The sequence below is a fragment of the Balaenoptera borealis genome, assembly GCF_965194805.1.
Source record: "Balaenoptera borealis genome assembly, chromosome: X".
In the NCBI taxonomy this organism is placed as follows: Eukaryota; Metazoa; Chordata; class Mammalia; order Artiodactyla; family Balaenopteridae; genus Balaenoptera; species Balaenoptera borealis.
The window spans coordinates 113,421,409-113,442,205 of record NC_138881.1 but is presented as its reverse complement, the minus strand read 5'-3'; the positions used below and the strand labels follow the sequence as shown (position 1 = coordinate 113,442,205).

Genomic DNA, 20,797 nt, shown 5'->3' with positions numbered 1-20,797 from the left:
GCCACCAGCCGGGTCTCTCACTGGACAGTGAGCAAGGAAGCTGGGGTGGGGGGCACCCAAAGACAATCATGGCGTGCTTGGCGCCAATCCTGGACTAGGCGAAGTTGCTGTCAGCAAACCCCCAACCTACAAAACTTCTTACGTACAAAGAGAAAGACCTGTCTTTAACTTGGAAAAAGGACTATTTGCGTGATCGTGCTCTCAACCCAACTTGCAACTGCCTTTCTACCTAACTGGATAGAGAATTTACTCCCCCCATATAATGGAACTAACATTTTCATGACATTATCCACCACTGAGCTAACAGGCTACAAATCAATATAACAGAATTCGACTGCTTTGAGTCGTATTTCTTAAACGGTCCCATAAGCAAATACATCCAGCCTCACACATAAGCACCAAAAATTTGCCACCCCGTAAGTTACGTTCCATTAGGTTTCTGTTTGTTGCTTTTTAAAACATCAGTCTTCCCCCTTTCCCGGTAGGTATATAGGTAGAAAAATAAATGAAGTCAGCACTCTTTACTTCTCACTAGAATAAACTGTGACTCAAACACTGTGAGTGGTTATTTGCAAGGCTATAATTTTTTTAATGACAGATTTTCCTAAAAGAAACCACTATAACATCTGTCCAAGAACTCCAAGGGAAAACAAAAAATACATAAAAGATTAAAAGTCTATTACTTTAACAGCACATTGCCAAACACGGACAACTAGGATAAAATGCCAAGGAACCTTAAAAAATAACTTGAAAAGATGCAACGTTCAAGTCATTCAAACGTGTAGGGTCCACAAAGAACAGAAAAACAAGTCCGAGAACAGTTCTACTTGTGCATGATGGGAACTCAGACTGTACCTCATCCAAGTTCATTCAGGTGTCTCAAACCAATAGATGTATGAGCAGAGTTTGTTTTTTTCTTCTTTGCTTGGAGATGCGCACGCAGATTAGAGGGGAGGAGAATCTTCCAGATGCTGATGTAAGCGCAGCAGGCCTGGTTCCCCTCTGATAAAGTACGAAGGCAGATTTAGTTGACTCAAGCTTTATCAGTTTCCCTAAGAAAAAGTCTTATGCATGCTGAAACAGACGAGTTACTGACTGAATTTGTCATGCTAAGTATTTACAGCCATTTTCATAAAGTGAGCTCAGTAACTTGACAGGATAAAAAAGGTAGTTGTGAATTTCTTATATAACCTTTTACAACGTGAATGACTTCGTGGGTAAATGACGCTGAAGTTCAAAGCCCCTCAAACACACATTAACAAGAAATTACTGACTGCATGAAGAGGCACACATCGTAGAAAATGCACACTTCACGGGGTTCCTGCATAGCAGGAAAGTCGCTACCACTACATAACAAATGGCTATGCCAACAGTTAGAGCTGCCACTCAAGGGTCCAACAGTAGAATTCCCTCAAAATCGCAAGGAGTGTTTGCATCACAGCGAGGAAACCTTTGGGAAGACAAGTACATATTTTGTTTGCAAAGATATTTTGTGTTGGACAATTTGAACATCACATAAACAAATCCGTTTTTGAATTGGGTACAATTTAAGGCAATGCTACTCAGACCTGAGGGGGAAAAAACCCACAGAAGTTTCTAGTTTTCTTCTGAAACTTTGACGGGTCAGAATCAATGTCGGAAAGGATCCCCCTGCTAAGCATTCAATGCACCATTAGGTATCTGCAGCTTACAAAATAGAATCCACTTTCATACTCTGAATATGAAACGGGCAATGTTATGTACTCTTCCTTGAAAACTGTAAAAAAACAAAACAAACATGGCAGCTTAGGTATTTCATATTAAAAAGTCACATGAGCATGAAGACAACTACACCTGGTGCACACAAAGGAGCAACCGCCCTCACAGCAAGCTCTCCGCAGCGCTGTATTTCTCTCATGACTGGCTGTGGTGTAGTGTGGAACGGTCATGGATTCATAAATTAACTTTTAATATCAACTACAGACTAATGAATGACAATTAGACACAAGTAAGTTCAAAAATTTTACATTTTGCTCCTGTTTGGCTGCTGATGAGCAGCGATTTAAATCGATATAAAAACTTCTGACCACAAAGCTTGCTATACAGATAAAGTACATACTCAAAAAGTAAGCAGCAATTGAATTTCTTATTTAAACTTATCTGGTATATAGTATTTACATATTTGGGGGGAGAGCTCTCCAAAACCACCATGCTCCTTACTCCCCTTCCTGGCCTCTGCCCCCTCTCCGCCTGCCCCAGCCCCTCCAAATCGAAATCAAGTGCTCTGAACTATATACAACTGTACTTTGGCTAAGTGGGCTGGATGGCGCGACTCCTTCCCAGGTCTTGGAGTGGAAGAAAAGAAACAAAGTCTTGGAAGTCATGTGCAGCCTTCTTTTCCGAGTAGCAGTGTACTGTAGCCAACAAATCTGTTCTTTTCACGGCAAGGGGGGCAAAGGGCCCCCGCACTTCACTCCCCAATCTGAATGGGGCAAGATCCAAAGCCACTGGCCTCTCGCACCACAACAGGCCACCGGACATAAAGGAAAGGAAAAGGTCACGACAGAGGCAGCAGCAATCAACACAAGTTTCCCGACAAAGAAACTTCTCCTGCTAGCACTCCCTCCTTCCTCTCCCTCCCCTCCCACAAATTCATTGCCTTAAAATTAATTCCTATCACGAGAACTCGGTACTCCGGTTAAGTGTCAGGTAAATATAAGAAAGAGTAAATCTGTCACCTTGTATACTTGAACTGGGACATAAAGCTTGGACACACGACATCACTGAAATTAACTTTCTAAAACAGATCCGGTCTACATAGTGCAGCCAATAAAACATAAGAGTTTGTTCACAATCTGCCTTGTACAGGGTATTTATAGTCTTTCGATGCCATATAAATAGCATTTATACAGCTTAAACATTCAGAGACATGCACTGGGACTTTTTAGGTAGTACGAATTTCTTCACAATCACATGTGCAAATTTTACAGATCACTAAGTGAGTAATTAGTAAGCTTAGGCTGGACCGTGCCTTGTATTATCTAACAAATTTAACGGGGGTTCAGAGTCATCCATAGGAAGAACCAGGCGTGTTCCCCGAATGACCAGTTCGTGGTCCCCGAATGCAAGTTCTCGATCCAGGGCATCTTCAGAACTGTTCCCCATAAATCTCCTAGGGGCACCGGACGAGGCTGATTCAGTGTTCACAGTAGAATCTCCATACGTCAAACTAATATCACCATCATTGAGAATAAGATCGGAGTCATCATCTTTCAACTGTTCCTGGTTCTAAATTCAAATAAAATAAGTTTTGCGAATTGTTATGAAATTCAAGAAACATTTCCAATAGCAGAATTTTCAAGGATGCCCTATTTAAAACGCTTTAGGGGCCGCTCCCTGCCCTCAGGATAAAGTCGAAAGTCCTCACCTCGGCTTAAAAGACACTGTGCGACTTGGGCCCCTCAGCTTCATCTCCCACCACCATCTGTTTCTCTGACCCCACTTGCCCCACTGCGTGCCCGAAGACTGAAGTGCTGACAGCTGCCCCAAATTTCTCGTGCTTTCTCTTATGTCCTGTCCCCTCTCCCCTCCTTCATGTAACTAGCGCCTACTTATCACTGAGGTCTTGGTTGAAAAGTCACTTTCTCCCAGAAGTCTTCCTTGATCATCCAAGGCTAGCTTAGGTGTCCTCCTGTATTCTCCCCTAGCGTCCTGTACTTAGTCTTCTCCCTAGAGTGGCACTTACCCCTTTGCGTAACTGCTCAGGGGGTGGTCTGTGCCACACACACCCCCCGCACTAGACCCTAAGTCCCTTGTATGCTGTACTTCAATCACCTAACAGTTTGGGGGCACAGAGAAAGTATTCGCTAAATGTAAGTTCAATTGATTGTTGAACAGATTTATATAAATGAAGCTTTTACTGCCGTATCAACAATACCTAGAAATATTGAACCCTCACTACACACTTGTCACCCAGCTCAATGGGCTTTGGTTCTAATGGAAACTTTGGGGGCAAAAAGAATATAAATAAATAAAGTTCCAGAAAAGGGAAAAAATGTCTAGCATATATAGTGCCGTTGTGGCAAATTAAAAAGTGTACATGTGCACAGGAAAGTCTAGAAGGTATTCAACAAAATGATGATAGTTAGTTCTGCATGACAGAATTGCTAGTGGTTTTTATTTTCTTATGTTTTTGTACTATCTGAAATTTTATTATAATGAGTACATATTACTTTTAAAAATCAGAAAGTCATTTTTTAAAATATAGAGTAAGAATCATTCTAAATACTCATATTGATCTAGCAAAAAAAAGTCTGTGACTAATACTCCTTGAGGGAAGTAGAGCTGACAGAAACATCCTACACTCAGCTCTCCTATCCTGTGCGTGTTTAAAATCTTTAAATTTGTCTAAGATGGTCAAATAGACTGAGGGCACGATTGGACAAAAATTTTTAAACTTTAAAAAAATTTGCTGTTGCTAGAAATTTGCCTAAATACTCAAAGACAAAGACATGTGAATTAAAAACCAAACAAACCCATTCCGCCAACCAGCCATAATCCCTTCCTGCCCAATCCAGTTATAACAGTTAAGTCTAACAAGCGTGTCTATCGCTTAATTCAGCAATACTCAAAGCTCTGTGGCACCTTCACTCGTCAGCAGGGGCTCTTCAGCACCTTCTAATGCCTTTATTAAGTTTCAGGTTTGGGGCAATATCTATCAAATTTTAAAATGCATATGCCTTTTGACCCAGCAACTTAACCTTTAAAATCTATTCTTTAAAACTTTATATTCTTGGGTAAATTTATATACACAAGGATATTCACTGTAAACACTGTTTATAATAACAAAAACACAAAAGGAGGAACAATGTAAAGGTCTAGCCATAGGAGACTAATTAAATCAATCTTGGCAAAAATGGACTCTTAGAAACGTATCCATGCTGTATCATTAAGTGAAAAAAGCAAGTAGCAGGACAACACTCTTATTATGATCCCATTTGTGTAAAACAATAACAAAGAAAGCTATATATACACATATATATATACACATATAAGTTTGTGTAGATAAACTATATCAGGGAGTATCCAAAACCCTTAATAAAGACTGCCTCTGGGGGATGGAGGTGGGAGAAAGAGAGCGACTTTTATTTTTCACTTTGTACATTCCATACTGTTTGACTATCTGGCTGCAAGCATGCTACTTTTATAATTTAATAAGTAGTTAACATAGCAAAAAATAAAATTAAAAAATTAAGTTTTATGGTTGTTACGGGTTACATGGTATCCACCACCCCCCGCACACACCCCCCAAGAGATGTGAAATCCTAACTCCCAGTACCTGTGAATGTGACCTTATCTGGAAATAGAGTCTTTGCAGGTGATCACATTAAGATGAGGTCCTTGGTGTGGGCCCTGATCAAGTATGACTGGTGGGTGTCCTTATAAAAAGGGGAAATTTGGAGACACAGACACACACGCGCACACAGGGAGAATGCCAGGTGCAGATGAAGACAGAGATCTGTGTGATGCATCTTCAAGCCAAAGAATGCCAAAGATGGCCAGCAAACCACCAGAAGCTGGAGAGAGCCCTCGGAAGGACCCAACCCTACTGGCACCTTGACCTCAGACTTCTAGCCTCCAGAACTTGAAACAGTAAATTTCTGTTGTTAAGCCATTCAGTTCGGGGTACTCTGTTATGGCAGCCCAAGGAAACGAATAGAACAATGCCGTATTTTGCTATCCACAGAACACACAGGCATTGTGGAACTCTTCTGGCTTTTGGTGATGGCGAGTGGGTCTTTGGAATCCCAGAGCCAGACCTCACTGACTTAACTGACAAAGCTGGCTGACCCCTCAGCACAGAGCCACATGGGCTAACAGGGTAAAGAGGGAATGGGGGCCGTGCTTGATATGGGAGCCTGGGCGAAGTGGGAGGGAGGGACAAGACACGGGGTGTTCCCCCCACCCCACCAGTAGTCTGTCGGAACTGTGCACTGACTCAACGTAACACAACGCTGCAGGGTACTCCTCCCTGACCCAGGTGCCACCCCTGCTAAGACCCCTCTTCCCCATCCATTCTCTGTGGGATCTGCTCTAAAACACCACAGAGGCGGTCATAGGGAACTGGAGGGTGCACGTCTACACTGCTTTACCACAGCCTCATCTCTCAACTCAAGGTGTTGCATCAGAGTAGTCAAAATTGGTGGGTTTTGTTAACATGGGCACTTTATTTGATGCACCAAATTATTTTTGAAGGGTTGGGTTAGAAGTAAAGGCTTTTAAAAAAGAACTTGAAAAATTAAATGTTCATATTTTTTTTTAATGTTCATATTTTAAAATAAAAACTGGTTAGCATTTGTCATTTCTTTCTTTGTGGCAATACCTGCTGAATCACTAATCTTATGTTGGCAGCTAAGGAAAAAATATGGAATCTAGATTATATCTAGATATATCCATGCCTCCCAGCGATACGGAACACAGGTAGATAAACTTTCCCTGATACCCGAAATAAAAGAGCATCTGTTACACTTTAGGGGCATCAAAAAATGTTTTAGTAATCCTCTCCACATGACCGTGACGACCCTGATTTATAGATTACAATATACGCAGTTAGTACTAAGCTCAGGCCACATGCTGCAAATAAATGAAAACCAGCATGGAAATAGAATTATTTACTAAAATCACTGACAGTAAGATGAGATGCTATTCTATATCTTTTTTCAAATGACGGCTCAAAGGCTGTGAATTATATTTATAGATTTCAGTGCATTTTCTGGCTGAGCAAAATATGTTTATATTCCTGCTTGTGGATTTTATACCTTAAACGCAAGCAAAGCAAAACAAAACAAAAAACCAGTAACCCATCCATAGAGCAGATAATTTTAAATTTAACTTAATGAAGAACTTAGGTTCTGGATAAAACCAACTTACCTCATAAGCCTGGGGGCTGGTTAGGCATCTCGCAACGGGTCCACAGCAGGCAGGGAGGGTTGTCGTAAGAGGAGGCCCACTGTGCGTCAGCAGAGGCTTCAGATAGCTGTGCCAGTTAAGGAAGAGCTTCATTCCTTTCTTTACCAATTTAAAAGAACAATCTGTTTGATAACAATCACTGTCACAGTGTACCTACCAATTCAGATAGCAAATGTTGTCCCATTTCATGACCCTATTATGCAACGGGAGGGAGATTTTATTATTATCTCTGTTTTACAAATATGGAAACTCAGGCTCATAGAAGTCAATGATCTGCCTAAAGTCACACAATTAAGTAAACGGAGGACCAATACTCGAACCCAGATTGGTTTGATTCCAAATTCTATGCCCTTTCCACTACATCATATTGCCTTTCTGATTTTACTAAAGCCAAAAGGAAGACAAAATCACTCTCAATTTAGTGCTGAAGGAGACACGGAAGAAAGTAAAGAACGGTAAGAGCCTAAAAAGAGATTAAATATTCCAGCAGTAGAATATAGTAATAAAAATGGTTTTAATTATTTATTGTAGATTCAGCTGGCCTCTTCAATGAGTTGAAACTTTAGTATCAAAGGAAACTCAATTCTAAAAACATTTTAAAAAATTATGCATCATGAGGTCCTCTGTCATAGACTCTTATTTCAGTATTCATCTATTCTCCAAAAATAAAAATAAAAACAGATGCAACAATATATTTGATACTCAGAAGAAAAAAAGAGGGAATCATGAGAAAAAGCAGAAAAAGGGAGAAGGACACATACATATTCGCTACTTTCTAAAATTACAACTTAAGGTTGTTCTCAATTAAAAATGAGGAGGCCAAAGAAATTTACATAAATTCACATATTTATAAACTCTAAGATTAAAGTACTTCATATAAACACACTTACATAGTTCACAAAACATCTTGCCACACAAAACCACTGAAAATCTGGAATGACGAATTCTACTAGTGCATTAAGTACAGAAAGTACCAGATCGTAGTTTAGCGGTACTTAACAGGCTAGTACTGAGGCTAATAAGTCTTGGTATTTAACTCTATAAGAACAAATTCCCTAAAAACTAAAACTTACCAAATATTGACAAAAGAAAATCTGAATAGTCCTGTATTTATTAAAGAAACTAAAAACCTTTTCATACAAAAAGTTCCAGGCCTAGAAGGCTTCACTGGTTAAAATCTTCCCGGCACTTAGGAAATAACACCAATCTTACACAAACTCCTCCAGAAAAACAGAAAAAGAGAAAAATTCTTCCCTACCCGTTTTATAAAACTAGCACAATCTTCCTATAGAAACTTGACAAGGACATTACAAGAAAAAAAAAAAATCACGAGCCAATACCTCTCATAAAAAGACACAAAAATCAGACACAAAATATTATCAAATTAAATCTAGTGACATACACAATGAATAATATCATAATCAAGTGGGATTTGTTCCAGCAATGTAAGATTGGCTTAACATTCAAACAATTGATGAAAATCAGCAAGATAACACACTAAAGGAGAAAAAAATAAATACACGATCATCTCAGTTGACGTAGAAAAAGCGTCTAATAATATTCAATACCTATTTATGATAAGAACTCTTAGTAGACTAGAAATAGAAAGGAATTTTCTTGCATTGATCAAGGATATCTCAAAAACTGACAGCTAACATCATACTCAATGGTGAAATATTGAAAAATTTCCCCCTTAGGTCAGGAATAAGACAAGAATGCCCACTATCATCACTTATATTTAACATTGTACTGGGAATGTCCAGCCAATATAATAAGACATAAAAAAAAATAAAAGGTATTGGACAAGAAAAAATAAAACATTATTATTCACTTGGTTATATGCATAGAAAATAGAATCTAAAAACTATTAGAAATGTAAGTGAACTTAAGATTTCTGGACACAAGGTCAATATATAAAAAATCCAATTGTATACCTATATATTAAGGGCAAAAATGTAGAAAATAAAATAAAATGAAATACATACCATTTACAATAGCACCAAAAATACCAAATATTTAGAGATAAATATAATGAAAGATGTGGAAGACCTGTCACTAAAAACTATAAAACATTAATGAGAGAAGTTAAAGAAGATCTAAATAAATGGAGGGATATACCGTGTTCATGCACTGGAAGACTCAATATTGTTAAAACGTCAGTTCTCTCCAAATTCATCCACAGATTTAATACAAATTCAATACTTGGCCAGCAGGTTTTTTTGTGTGTGTGTGTGAGCGTGAGTGTGCATGTGTGTATGGAAAATGACAAGTTGTTTCTAAAATTTAGATGAAAATGCCATGGACCTAAAATAGCTAAAGCAATACTAAAGAATGACAAACCTGTAGAATTTCCCCTATTGGATAGCAAGACTTATTAAAAAGTACAATAATTAAGAGAGTGTGGTATTGATGTAAAAATAGACAAACAGAAAAGACGGTCTGGAAACAAGAGCCCCCTGACTTATATGGCCAAATGATTTACAACAAAAGTTCCACTGCAATACGGTGGGTTAAGGATGGCATTTCCAATAAACGGTGCTGGGTCAACTGAATACTCATGGGAAAAAATAGGTCTTGACCCACACCTCACACTATACACAAAAATTAATTTGTAATGGATCAAAGACTTAAATGTGATAGTTAAGACAATCATATGTTTAGAAGAAAACATAGGAAAATATCTTCATGACCTTGGGATATAAAAGATCTCTTAAGACACAAAAAGCACTAACCATAAAAGAAAAGATTAATGAAATAAACTTCATTAAAATGAAGAATTTCTGGGCTTCCCTGGTGGCGCAGTGGTTGAGAATCCGCCTGCCAATGCAGGGGACACGGGTTCGAGCCCTGGTCTGGGAAGATCCCACATGCCGCGGAGCGGCTGGGCCCGTGAGCCACAACTGCTGAGCCTGCGCGTCTGGAGCCTGTGCTCCACAACAAGAGAGGCCGCGATAGCGAGAGGCCCACGCACCGCGATGAAGAGTGGCCCCCGCTTGCCACAACTAGAGAAAGCCCTCACACAGAAACGAAGACCCAACACAGCCATAAATAAAATAAATAAATAAATTTTAAAAAAATGAAGAATTTCTGTTCCTCAAAACACAGGATTACAAAAATGAAAAGATGAGCTATAGATTGGGAGAAGATAGTCACAATACATATAACTAACAAAGAACTCAATTCAGGAATGTAGAAAGAACTACAAGTAAATAAAAAAAAGATAAGACAGTTCAATTAAATAGTGAGCAAAAGAACCGAACAGACACACTTCATAAAAGAGGATATCCAAATGGCCAATAAACATACGAAAGGAAACCTCACTGGTCATCAGAGGAATGCAAATTAAACCACATGAGATATCACCACACACCCACTGAAATGGCTAAAATTTCACAGGCTGACAAATACCAAGTTTTGGAGGAGATGTGGAACAACTTAACTTGCTGGTGGGAGTGTAAATTGGTTACAGCCACTCTGGAAAAAGGGTTGGCAATATCTATTAAAGCTAAACATACACTTGCTCCAAATTCCACTCCTAGGTATATACCCAAGAGAAATGAGTGCCTATGTTCATCAAAAGATGTACAAACAGGGAATTCCCTGGTGGCGCAGTGGTTAAGAATCCGCCTGCCAGTGCAGGGGACACGGGTTCAAGCCCTGGTTGGGGAAGATCCCACATGCCGTGGAGCAACTAAGCCCATGCGCCACAACTACTGAGCCTATGCTCTAGAGCCCGCAAGCCACAACTACTGAGCCCACGTGCTGCAACTACTGAGCCCGTGTGCCTAGAGTCCATGTTCTGCAACAAGAGAAGCCACCGCAGTGAGAAGCCCGCGCACCACAATGAAGAGCAGCCCCTGCTCGCCGCAACTACAGAAAGCCTGCGTGCAGCAACAAAGACCCAACGCAGCCATAAATAAAAAAAATTAATTAAAAGATTATTAAAAAATAAAAAAGATGTACAAACATTTAGCTTTATTTATAGTCATCAAAAGCAGGAAACAACCTAAATGTTTATCAACAATAGTTTCTGAGATATCCTTGACCAAAAAAAAAAAAAAAATGAAAAGACAACCCCCAAAAACCAAAACCCTATAGTATATTCATACTATTTATGGAACACTACACAGCAATGATAAAGAAAGAATTACTGGTACAGGCAACAATATAGATAAGTTACACAATGTTGACTGAAAGAAGCAAAACATAAAGTCATACATAATATATAATTCCATGTATATGAAGATCAAAAATAGGTAAAACTAATCCATGTTGCAAGAAATCAGAACAGTGGCTGCCCTTTTGGCTGGGATAGGGTAGGCCTTCAGGGAAGGCATTACTGACTGCAGGGAACACAGGGAGCCTTCTGGGGTACTTGAAATGTTCTACATATCTTTATATGGGTGGCAGGCACACAGGTGTATATGTAAGTCAAAATTCATTAAGCCGTACCCTTAAGATTTGTATACATTACTGTATTTAAGTTATATCTCAATTATAACAAATGAACAAACTGACTGCACAAAGGAACTGAAATCTAGAATGATGAATGATTAATTCTACTAGGGCACTAGGTATTAAAATTACCAAGTCTTAGTCTAGTAGTACTGAGTCAAACAATTCTTGGTGGTCACTTCTATAAGAATATAAAAAAATATTATTCTACTCCTTCTCTATATTAGGATCATGTAATTCTTTTGTATATTATGCAGAAAATATACAAAACATTTATGAAGGAAAAACTAAACAATTTTTGTTAAATCAGAGGGCTGAAAAAATCCCAAGAGATACGGGAGTGGCTTATACCCAAAATGCTGATAATGGAGCCAAAAGTAATGACATAATCATTAAACAATTTTAAGGAGCCAGGATCTCTCTCCCTCTAATAGGAGTCTTAATACCATAGATAAGTGAGCATTCATGTTTCCATATATTAATTTTGAGTCCTTGCAAAAAGTGAGTGTAAAAATCTAGCAAACAGAATATAGTAAATAGTAGCTTCAAATGATAATTGTCAAGCGCATTTTTCTTAAACATAGAAGGTTTTGATCAGAAAGTCAAAAGCAAGGGAAAAACATTTTACATGGTTGTCCCAAATTTGCTTCAATGGAACATAAACCAGGTTTTGATTCCCTTACTGATAAGTCTCAGCCAGAAAGAACGCCATGGTCCCTTTTCCTAGTTCAACTTTCAAATAAGAAATTAATTTTAATAAATAGTGAGTGATAAAATGTTTTTTAAAAGGCATGATTTAAACAGGTTATTATATATAACCCGACCCAAAGTATAGCTATGAAGAAGACTGTTACGATAGGACAAGAAAGAAATCTGGTAAACAATGAAGCACTGGCATTCTGAATGGAGAGGAGAATCTCCCAGTCTGTGGAAAGGTCAGAGAAAAAAAGACATTGCTGACTACTGCGGTACCTAGCATCACTGAGTTTCTCATTCTCATGTTTTTCCCTAAGGCAGCCTTTCCTCTTTTACTCTAACAAGCACACTGACAAGCACCAACAAATCCCTTTTGCGGCATTCACTCAGTTAGCTAAAGAACAATAAATATTAAAATTATTAAAATATTAAAAATAAACCTATATATCAAAACAAGTCTATCATAAGGGATCCTGAGTCCCTGCACACAGCAAGCTTCTGCAATAAACAGTCCTTACTGGTTCCATGGGTTTTCAGAGGATTCATCTGTGTGGGTTTCCTCTGGTAACCTCCACTACACTGAAGGGGAAAGGGAAGACCAAAGGCATGTTTTACATGCCAGTTCAGGAAGAGAGTGGTCAAAACCGTTGTTCCATTAAACTCTAGTTGTCCATGTCCATACTACCATTTTTTTTCTCAGTTAAGGATACTTATGATCAAAGTTATACCATATCCGGAAAAGCCAGGCACTCTCTGCTTTGGTAGTTCTTCTTTCACTTTCAGGAATACCCTGCAAAGAGATAATAAATCAATACATACACAAAGATAAAAACACATTTATTTAAGAGTCATTTCTTTGTAGAATCAGGAACATAGCCTACCACATACGAGATACTCTCCAACATGGGTAACATGAGAAATTTAATAGCTTGTACACTGCGGCTTGGGAATAAGAAATTGAAGTGTTTTTCTGAACACTTCTATTACTCAGGCTGCTTACTGATTTATGAGTATACTGGCATTTAAAAAAATCAGTGTGGGATAAGCCACCCCCTAACTCTGAAAGGCTTACACCCACGTGAACTGCACCTTAAGTAGAAAACATCCCATCAACATCCTGATCTTTGGGAGTTGTCATGGGTCCCAAAGTTAACTGGCATTTTCAAAGTTGCTACTACGTTCTTAGAACACTAGCAAAATGTAAGTAAGTAGGGAAATTCCATGTTAAGCCTGACTGGGTAGGAGGGGAAAGTAACACAGCAAGCAGGCCTCTTCAAAAACAGCTCCCCCAAAACATAAACTGGGTCCTTATGTGTAATAGGATGCGGTCGGTCAGCAGTGGTGCGGTTAGGCCACCTGGTTCATCTCGGCTCTGACATGAACTAGTTGGGCAACTCCCTTTCCCTCTCTCCAGCGGAGTTTTTTCATGTATACAATGTTACTCAAAGGCTCTTTCCAGCATGAATGTTCTATGTATCCGGGATTTTCGAAGAGTATGGAGTTTAGATTCTGGGTTTTGGTTCCTGTTCTTCCTGATCTTCGAAATAAATGAATCTTCCTCTCAACGTGTATCAAAACATAGACAATATAAAAATGTTTGAGAACACTGTATGGGCTTACAAGAGCGGAGAATCACCCATATTTCCTTTCACATCAGGAGGCATTGGTTTGTATGTCTCCGCTTTTTGAAGAGTGACGAACCTGTAAATCTCACACGATCCTCTCACCACATGAGCACCTGTACACCCAACTCCCACACGCTCCGTGGTTACTAAAATCTTCCTCTGGGCTTCCCAGTGGACACTCAAAATACTGAGTAAACAATATACTGAGCCAAGGCATCCACACGGTTTTGAGGGCAAGGTAAAAATGATATTTTTTTTCTGGATGTCACAGCTGCTACTCACCTACCGGGCTCTCTCCCTGTCACTCCATTTCCATTTGTCCTCTGTGGTGACAGAGGGGACATAGCAGGAGACTTATGCAGATGGTGATCAAGCATTTGTTCGGGGACCTGTGTGGTAACTCTTCTTGTTTGGCCGTGGGGGTGGAGGCACTGAGGAGCTATTACCCCTTGGAAACTACCCCAGCAGCTCGCCATCATGGGAATTTATCCAGCCTTGTTGTACAAATATTTCAAGCCCATGAAATTATACTTTAAGGTTCTGACCACAAAAGAGGCAAGTACTTACTATGTCACGTACACACTCAGCACTCAATAGCTAGCAAAATTAGCATTCAGGAAATGAACCTGATAAAAAATTTTTTTTAAACTGCACTCTGAAGACAAATAAACCAGGGCTTGTTTCAGACAAGAAAAAGAACTGTGTTTTTAAAGAGATGCTTTCCATCTTCAAAAGCCTCATTTCCGTGATTCCCCATCTCATGTCTAGGGCAGAGGCACATAGTCAGTGGTGCTCAGAAAGCATTAACAAGTGGCGGGAAAATACCAGAAAAGGGTGGTCAGTCTAGGGAAGGCACTGAGTTACACTGTACTCAGTCTACCAGGTTCAGGTTCAGAGGAACAACTGAGAAAGTGACACATGGAAGTAAGCAAGGAAACACGGGCAAGGCTGAGGCACGGGGTAAGAAAGCGCATTCTCCTGAACAGGCAGGGAAGACTGGCTGAAGAGTCCAACGCTTCTGGGCAGTTCTCAAGGGCAGCTGCTGGTCATCCAATTTGAAAGTTACACAGGAAGAGCAGCTGGAGTGGGGCTTACATCAGAGACAAGCCTTCATGCGCAAACCAAAGTGGAAAAAGGCTCCCTGTGCCAGAGCAGTCACTTGAAAACCCAGGAGCACTTAAGGGACTGCTCTCGTCTGTGGCCAAAGCCCAGGTTGGCCCAAAGATAGGAGAGCTGTCACCCTTGATAACCACACGCTGCCTAAATTTCAGTTTTGTCTCTATCGAGCAGTGAGAAAAGCCAGGAATGATGTCAGTTAAAAGCTGATGCAAATAGGACAGGATCTAAATAATAGTGACATGAAGTCTACAGTAGATTTGTTTTCTTTCCAAGCGACTGCACATTTGACAGAAATGCCAGAGACAACACAAATGCATATTTACCAAATGTTCTTGGTCTGAATCAACACCAACCCTAAAGGAGAAACACAAAAGGAAAATGAGATCTTGAAGTCAAAAGAAAAATTGTCTATTCACATATGGGCACTGTCAGGCAACTACTTTTCTCAACGCAGAAGCTATGCAATGGTTAATATTTTCGTGCTTCTCGATGGCTGGTGATGTAGACTTTTGGCTCCCGCCACTCTCCTTAGCAGCAGCTTGGACCCTAAGGCAAGCAGGGTCTACTAATATTCTCTTCCTGCAATCCAATCCCACTTACCAGTTTCAGAAAAAGAACTTTTTCTTCTCTAAGTCCACTATAAGCAGGAGTCAGGGAAAGCAGCATTGCCCCAGTGGCTGAATAAGAACTACAAGGTAGTTCCAAAAACAAGGCTGGCCCAATGCAGTTCCAGGAGGGAGCTGCATGTTTTCGGACCTCTCGGCTCTCACGGCAACATCCTCTTATGATGACTGCAGAGAGGGTCCAATTACAGGGGCTTTCCCATAGGCTAATGGATAGACATCAGCCTTGGTTCTTCAGAATTCTTTTTTATCTGCTTTCCGTATCCCAGGGAACAGCTTCATTATGAAGAAGCTCTCTTTGACTCCTCTACCCCCTCAGCACGAGCACTCACCAACTCTGCTCATTCTTCCTCTAAACCGTTTCTCAGGTCTTCTCTCCTTTCCAACTGCTCAAGCTCGGGCCTCATTCCGACTCGTGGGGTCTGGAGCAACTGGCTGTAAGGTTGCCCAGCTGCCAGGCTCTCCCCTAGAGTTAGCCATCTAAAGCAGAGAACTAACTCACTGGCTTGTTCCCTGGACAAAAGACTCTGAGAGCAGCTTGCAACCCAGAGGGTCAAGTCTAAAGTCCTTTGTGTGGCATGCAAGACTCTACAAACTAGCCTCCCCCGCCACTCCAGCCTAGCTTTCCCCTCATCCTCGCCCACATACCCGCTGTTAGCCAGACCCGACTGCTCCTCTCCCCAAATCCTGTCCTCTCCTGAGCCTCCACGCCTCTGCTCATGGTGTTCCCTCTATCGGAAATGTACTGCCCCTTATTTTTATTTTTCTCCTCCTTTTTCAAGTTCCAAAGGAACCATTCTATGGCCCCTTCAGGCGGGATCATTTTTCCTCTGTGCTTTTACAGCACTTTCTAGATTCCTTTATTATAATACTTAGCACAGTATAGTTATTTACCTATCAGTCTCCCCAGAAAGACTGTGAGCTCCTTGAGGGTAAAGGCCATGTCCCAATTCATCTCCGTATCCCCAGAGTCTAGCACAGTACCTGACACACAATAGGTGCTCAAATGTTTATCGATTAAGGTCACTACTACAGACAACACAGAAAAAATAGCAATGTGAGAAGCTGTAGCAGGAGCAGCCCAGTAACACCGAAGGGAGGAAAATGATGCACGACCTTATGTGGAAGGCAAGTGAATCAGCGCCAAAGATTTGCAAACAGATGGCCATGACCAGATTCAGAATTCAAAGAAACGCTCATTTCTTCCTTGTTAAGATGGCCAGAAGCTGTTTAATATCTTCTTAGCCAGATTAAACTCTAATCACATTTGTGTATCTCAAGTGACATCTAGTGGTCTTGAAGACAGCACATTTGTAATTCTCAGACGGAACAGTACTGGAGGCCAAGTCAAGGTAATAAACATTTCTCAGAGCAGTTATTATCTGCCAGGCACTGTGCTAAGCACAGGGCATAGACATGAATTAGACACGGCTCTGCCCTCAAGGAGCTCACAGACTAGTGGGGGAGACAGACACAACTAGAGCGTAATCCCTAAGGGCTTTGCAATCCAGGAGAGCTGGGCTCCAATCTGACCTCATCTCCTTTCTAGCTGTTTGAACTCAGTCAAGTTATGCGGCCCTATGAACCGCAGTTCGATCACCTGGAAAATGGGGATGACAGACCCCACGCAGAGTCGCTGCAAGGATTAAACAAGAAAATGTGTCTAAAGATTTTAAAACAGTGTCCCATACATCACTAACATTCTCTAAATGGTAGCTCTTATAACAATATCATTATTAAAAGGCTGACTGAAACAAGTGCTGTAACAGAGGTACCCCATGTTAAGCAGACGGAAGAGTGGTGCTGATAGAAAAGAAGAGGGCAAAAGGAGGAGGCGTTTGAGCTGTGTCATCTCCTGGGAGTGAAAGAGAATTCCAGGCAGAGGCAACAGTGTGAGCAAAGGTTCGGAGATGGAGAAATGCAAAGTATGTGTGGTAAATGACAAGGAGCCAAAGGTGACTGTCACAGACTATGCGAAAGGACCTATGAAGAGCTGGCCGGCTCTCGCTCACTGAGGAGCCGTTGTCCACGCAACAGGACAGATCATGTCACTTTCTTGCTTTCAAATCCTACAAGATTGCCAATTGGATTTTAAAATCCAAACTCCTTACCATGTCCTACAAGACCCGATAGCAGGGGTCCACAAACTACAGCCCACAGGCCAATTCGGTGCACCTCCCACTTTTGTGAATAAAGTCTTGTGGGAACACAGCCATGGCAACTGATTCACATATTGTCTATGGGACTTTCACGCTGGAGTTGAGTAGCTGAGACAGAGACCATACAGCCTTCAAAGCCTAAAATATTACTCTCTGGCCCTTTACAGGACACGTTTGCCAACCCCTGCCCCTAAAGGATCTTGCCCACCTCGTTTCCTACCTACCCTTCAGTCACTGTAGTCCAGCTAGGTGGGCTTTGTTTCTTGTCATTCAATAGGCTACATTTGTGCCTACCTCAGGGCCTTTGCACATGCTCTCCCCTCTGCCTGGACTGCTCTTCCTCCTGCTCACCATTTAACTGGCATCATCTTGTCATTCAGGTAGACTGAGCTCAAATCTAACCTCAGAGAGACCTTTTTTTTTTAACATCTTTATTGGAGTATAATTGCTTTACAATGGTGTGTCAGTTTCTGCTTTATAACGAAGTGAATCAGTTATACCTATACATATATCCCCATATCTCTTCCCTCTTGCATCTCCCTCCCTCCCACCCTCCCTATCCCACCCCTCTAGGTAGTCACAAAGCACAGGGCTGATCTCCCTGTGCTATGCGGTTGCTTCCCACTAGCTATCTATTTTACCTTTGGTAATGTATATATGTCCATGCCACTCTCTTACTTTGTCACAGCTTACCTTTTCCCCTCCCCATATCCTCAAGTCCATTCTCTAGTAGGTCTGTGTCTTTATTCCCATCTTGCCACTAGGTTCTTCATGACTTTTTTTTTTTCCTTAGATTCCATATATATGTTAGCATACTGTATTTGTTTTTCTCTTTCTGACTTACTTCACTCTGTATGACAGACTCTAACTCCATCCACCTCACTACAAATAACTCAATTTCGTTTCTTTTTATGGCTGAGTAACATTCCATTGTATGTATGTGCCACATCTTCTTTATCCATTCATTCGATGATGGACACTTAGGTTGCTTCCATGTCCTGGCTATTGTAAATAGAGCTGCAATGAACATTTTGGTACATGACTGTTTTTGAATTATGGTTTTCTCAGGGTATATGCCCAGTAGTGGGATTGCTGGGTCGTATGGTAGTTCTATTTTTAGTTTTTTAAGGAACCTCCATACTGTTCTCCATAGTGGCTGTATCAATTTACATTCCCACCAACAGTGCAAGAGAGTTCCCTTTTCTCCACACCCTCTCCAGCATTTATGTTTCTAGATTTTTTGATGATGGCCATTCTGACTGGTGTGAGATGATATCTCATTGTAGTTTTGATTTGCATTTCTCTAATGACTAATGATGTTGAGCATTCTTTCATGTGTTTGCTGGCAATCTGTATATCTTCTTTGGAGAAATGTCTATTTAGGTCTTCTGCCCATTTTTGGATTGGTTTGTTTGGTTTTTTGTTATTGAGCTGCATGAGCTGCTTGTAAATTTTAGAGATTAATCCTTTGTCACTTGCTTCATTTGCAAATATTTTCTCCCATTCTGAGGGTTGTCTTTTGGTCTTGTTTATGGTTTCCTTTGCTGTGCAAAAGCTTTTAAGTTTCATTAGGTCCCATTTGTTTATTTTTGTTTTTATTTCCATTTCTCTAGGAGGTGGGTCAAAAAGGATCTTGCTGTGATTTATGTCATAGAGTGTTCTGCCTATGTTTTCCTCTAAGAGTCTGATAGTGTCTGGCCTTACATTTAGGTCTTTAATCCATTTTGAGTTTATTTTTGTGTATGGTGTTAGGAAGTGTTCTAATTTCATACTTTTACATGTACCTGTCCAGTTTTCCCAGCACCACTTATTGAACAGGCTGTCTTTTCTCCACTGTATACGCTTGCCTCCTTTATCAAAGATAAGGTGACCATATGTGCGTGGGTTTAACTCTGGGCTTTCTATCCTGTTCCACTGATCTATATTTCTGTTTTTGTGCCAGTACCATACTGTCTTGATTACTGTAGCTTTGTAGTATAGTCTGAAGCCAGGGAGCCTGATTCCTCCAGCTCCATTTTTCGTTCTCAAGATTGTTTTGGCTATTCGGGGGTCTTTTGTGTTTCCATACAAATTGTGAAATTTCTTGTTCTAGTTCTGTGAAAAATGCCATTGGTAGTTTGATAGGGACTGCACTGAATCTGTAGATTGCTTTGGGTAGTATAGTCATTTTCACAATGTTGATTCTTCCAATCCAAGAACATGGTATATCTCTCCATCTGTTTTTATCATCTTTAATTTCTTTCATCAGTGGCTTATAATTTTCTGCATACAGGTCTTTTGTCTCCTTAGGTAGGTTTTTTCCTAGATATTTTATTCTTTTTGTTGCAATGGTAAATGGGAGTGTTTTCTTAATTTCACTTTCAGATTTTTCATCATTAGTGTCTAGGAATGCAAGAGATTTCTGTGCATTAATTTTGTATCCTGCTACTTTACCAAATTCATTGATTAGCTCTAGTAGTTTTCTGGTAGCATCTTTAGGATTCTCTATGTATAGTATCATGTCATCTGCAAACAGTGACAGTTTTACTTCTTCTTTTCCGATTTGAATTCCTTTTATTTCTTTTTCTTCTCTGATTGCTGTGGCTAAAACTTCCAAAACTATGTTGAATCATAGTGGTGAGAGTGGGCAACCTTGTCTTGTTCCTGATCTTAGTGGAAATGGTTTCAGTTTTTCACCATTGAGGACGATGTTGGCTGTGGGTTTGTCATATATGGCCTCTATTATGTTGAGGAAAGTTCCTTCTATGCCTACTTTCTGCAGGGCTTTTATCATAAATGGGTGTTGAATTCTGTCGAAAGCTTTCTCTGCATCTATTGAGATGATCATATGGTTTTTCTCCTTCAATTTGTTAATATGGTGTATCACGTTGATTGATTTGCGTATATTGAAGAATCCTTGCATTCCTGGAATAAACCCCACTTGATCACGGTGTATGATCCTTTTAATGTGCTGTTGGATTCTGTTTGCTAGTATTTTGTTGAGGATTTTTTCATCTATGTTCATCAGTGATTTGGTCTGTAGTTTTCTTTCTTTGTGACATGTTTGTCTGGTTTTGGTATCAGGGTGATGGTGGCCTCATAGAATGAGTTGGGGAGTGTTCCTCCCTCTGCAATATTTTGGAAGAGTTTGAGAAGGATAGGTGTTAGCTCGTCTCTAAATGTTTGATAGAAT

General features: G+C 40.3%; 1 protein-coding gene across 2 annotated transcripts in view; it reads right to left on the bottom strand.

Annotated features, from left to right (window-relative positions):
• Positions 1-565: 565 nt before the first annotated feature.
• Positions 566-20,797, bottom strand: part of SLC9A6 (solute carrier family 9 member A6) — a 55,021-nt gene continuing 34,789 nt past the window's right edge. The window contains exons 13-17 of one of the 2 annotated variants that reach the window (XM_082378014.1): positions 16,361-16,450; positions 15,167-15,197; positions 12,810-12,889; positions 6,910-7,015; positions 566-3,267 (exon numbers count right to left, since the gene is read on the bottom strand). In XM_082378014.1, the coding sequence (XP_082234140.1) occupies positions 2,995-3,267; positions 6,910-7,015; positions 12,810-12,889; positions 15,167-15,197; positions 16,361-16,450 (580 nt within the window). In that variant the 3' untranslated portion in view covers positions 566-2,994. The remainder of the gene's footprint in view (positions 3,268-6,909; positions 7,016-12,809; positions 12,890-15,166; positions 15,198-16,360; positions 16,451-20,797) is intronic. The other variant, XM_082378013.1, reaches the window with a different exon arrangement.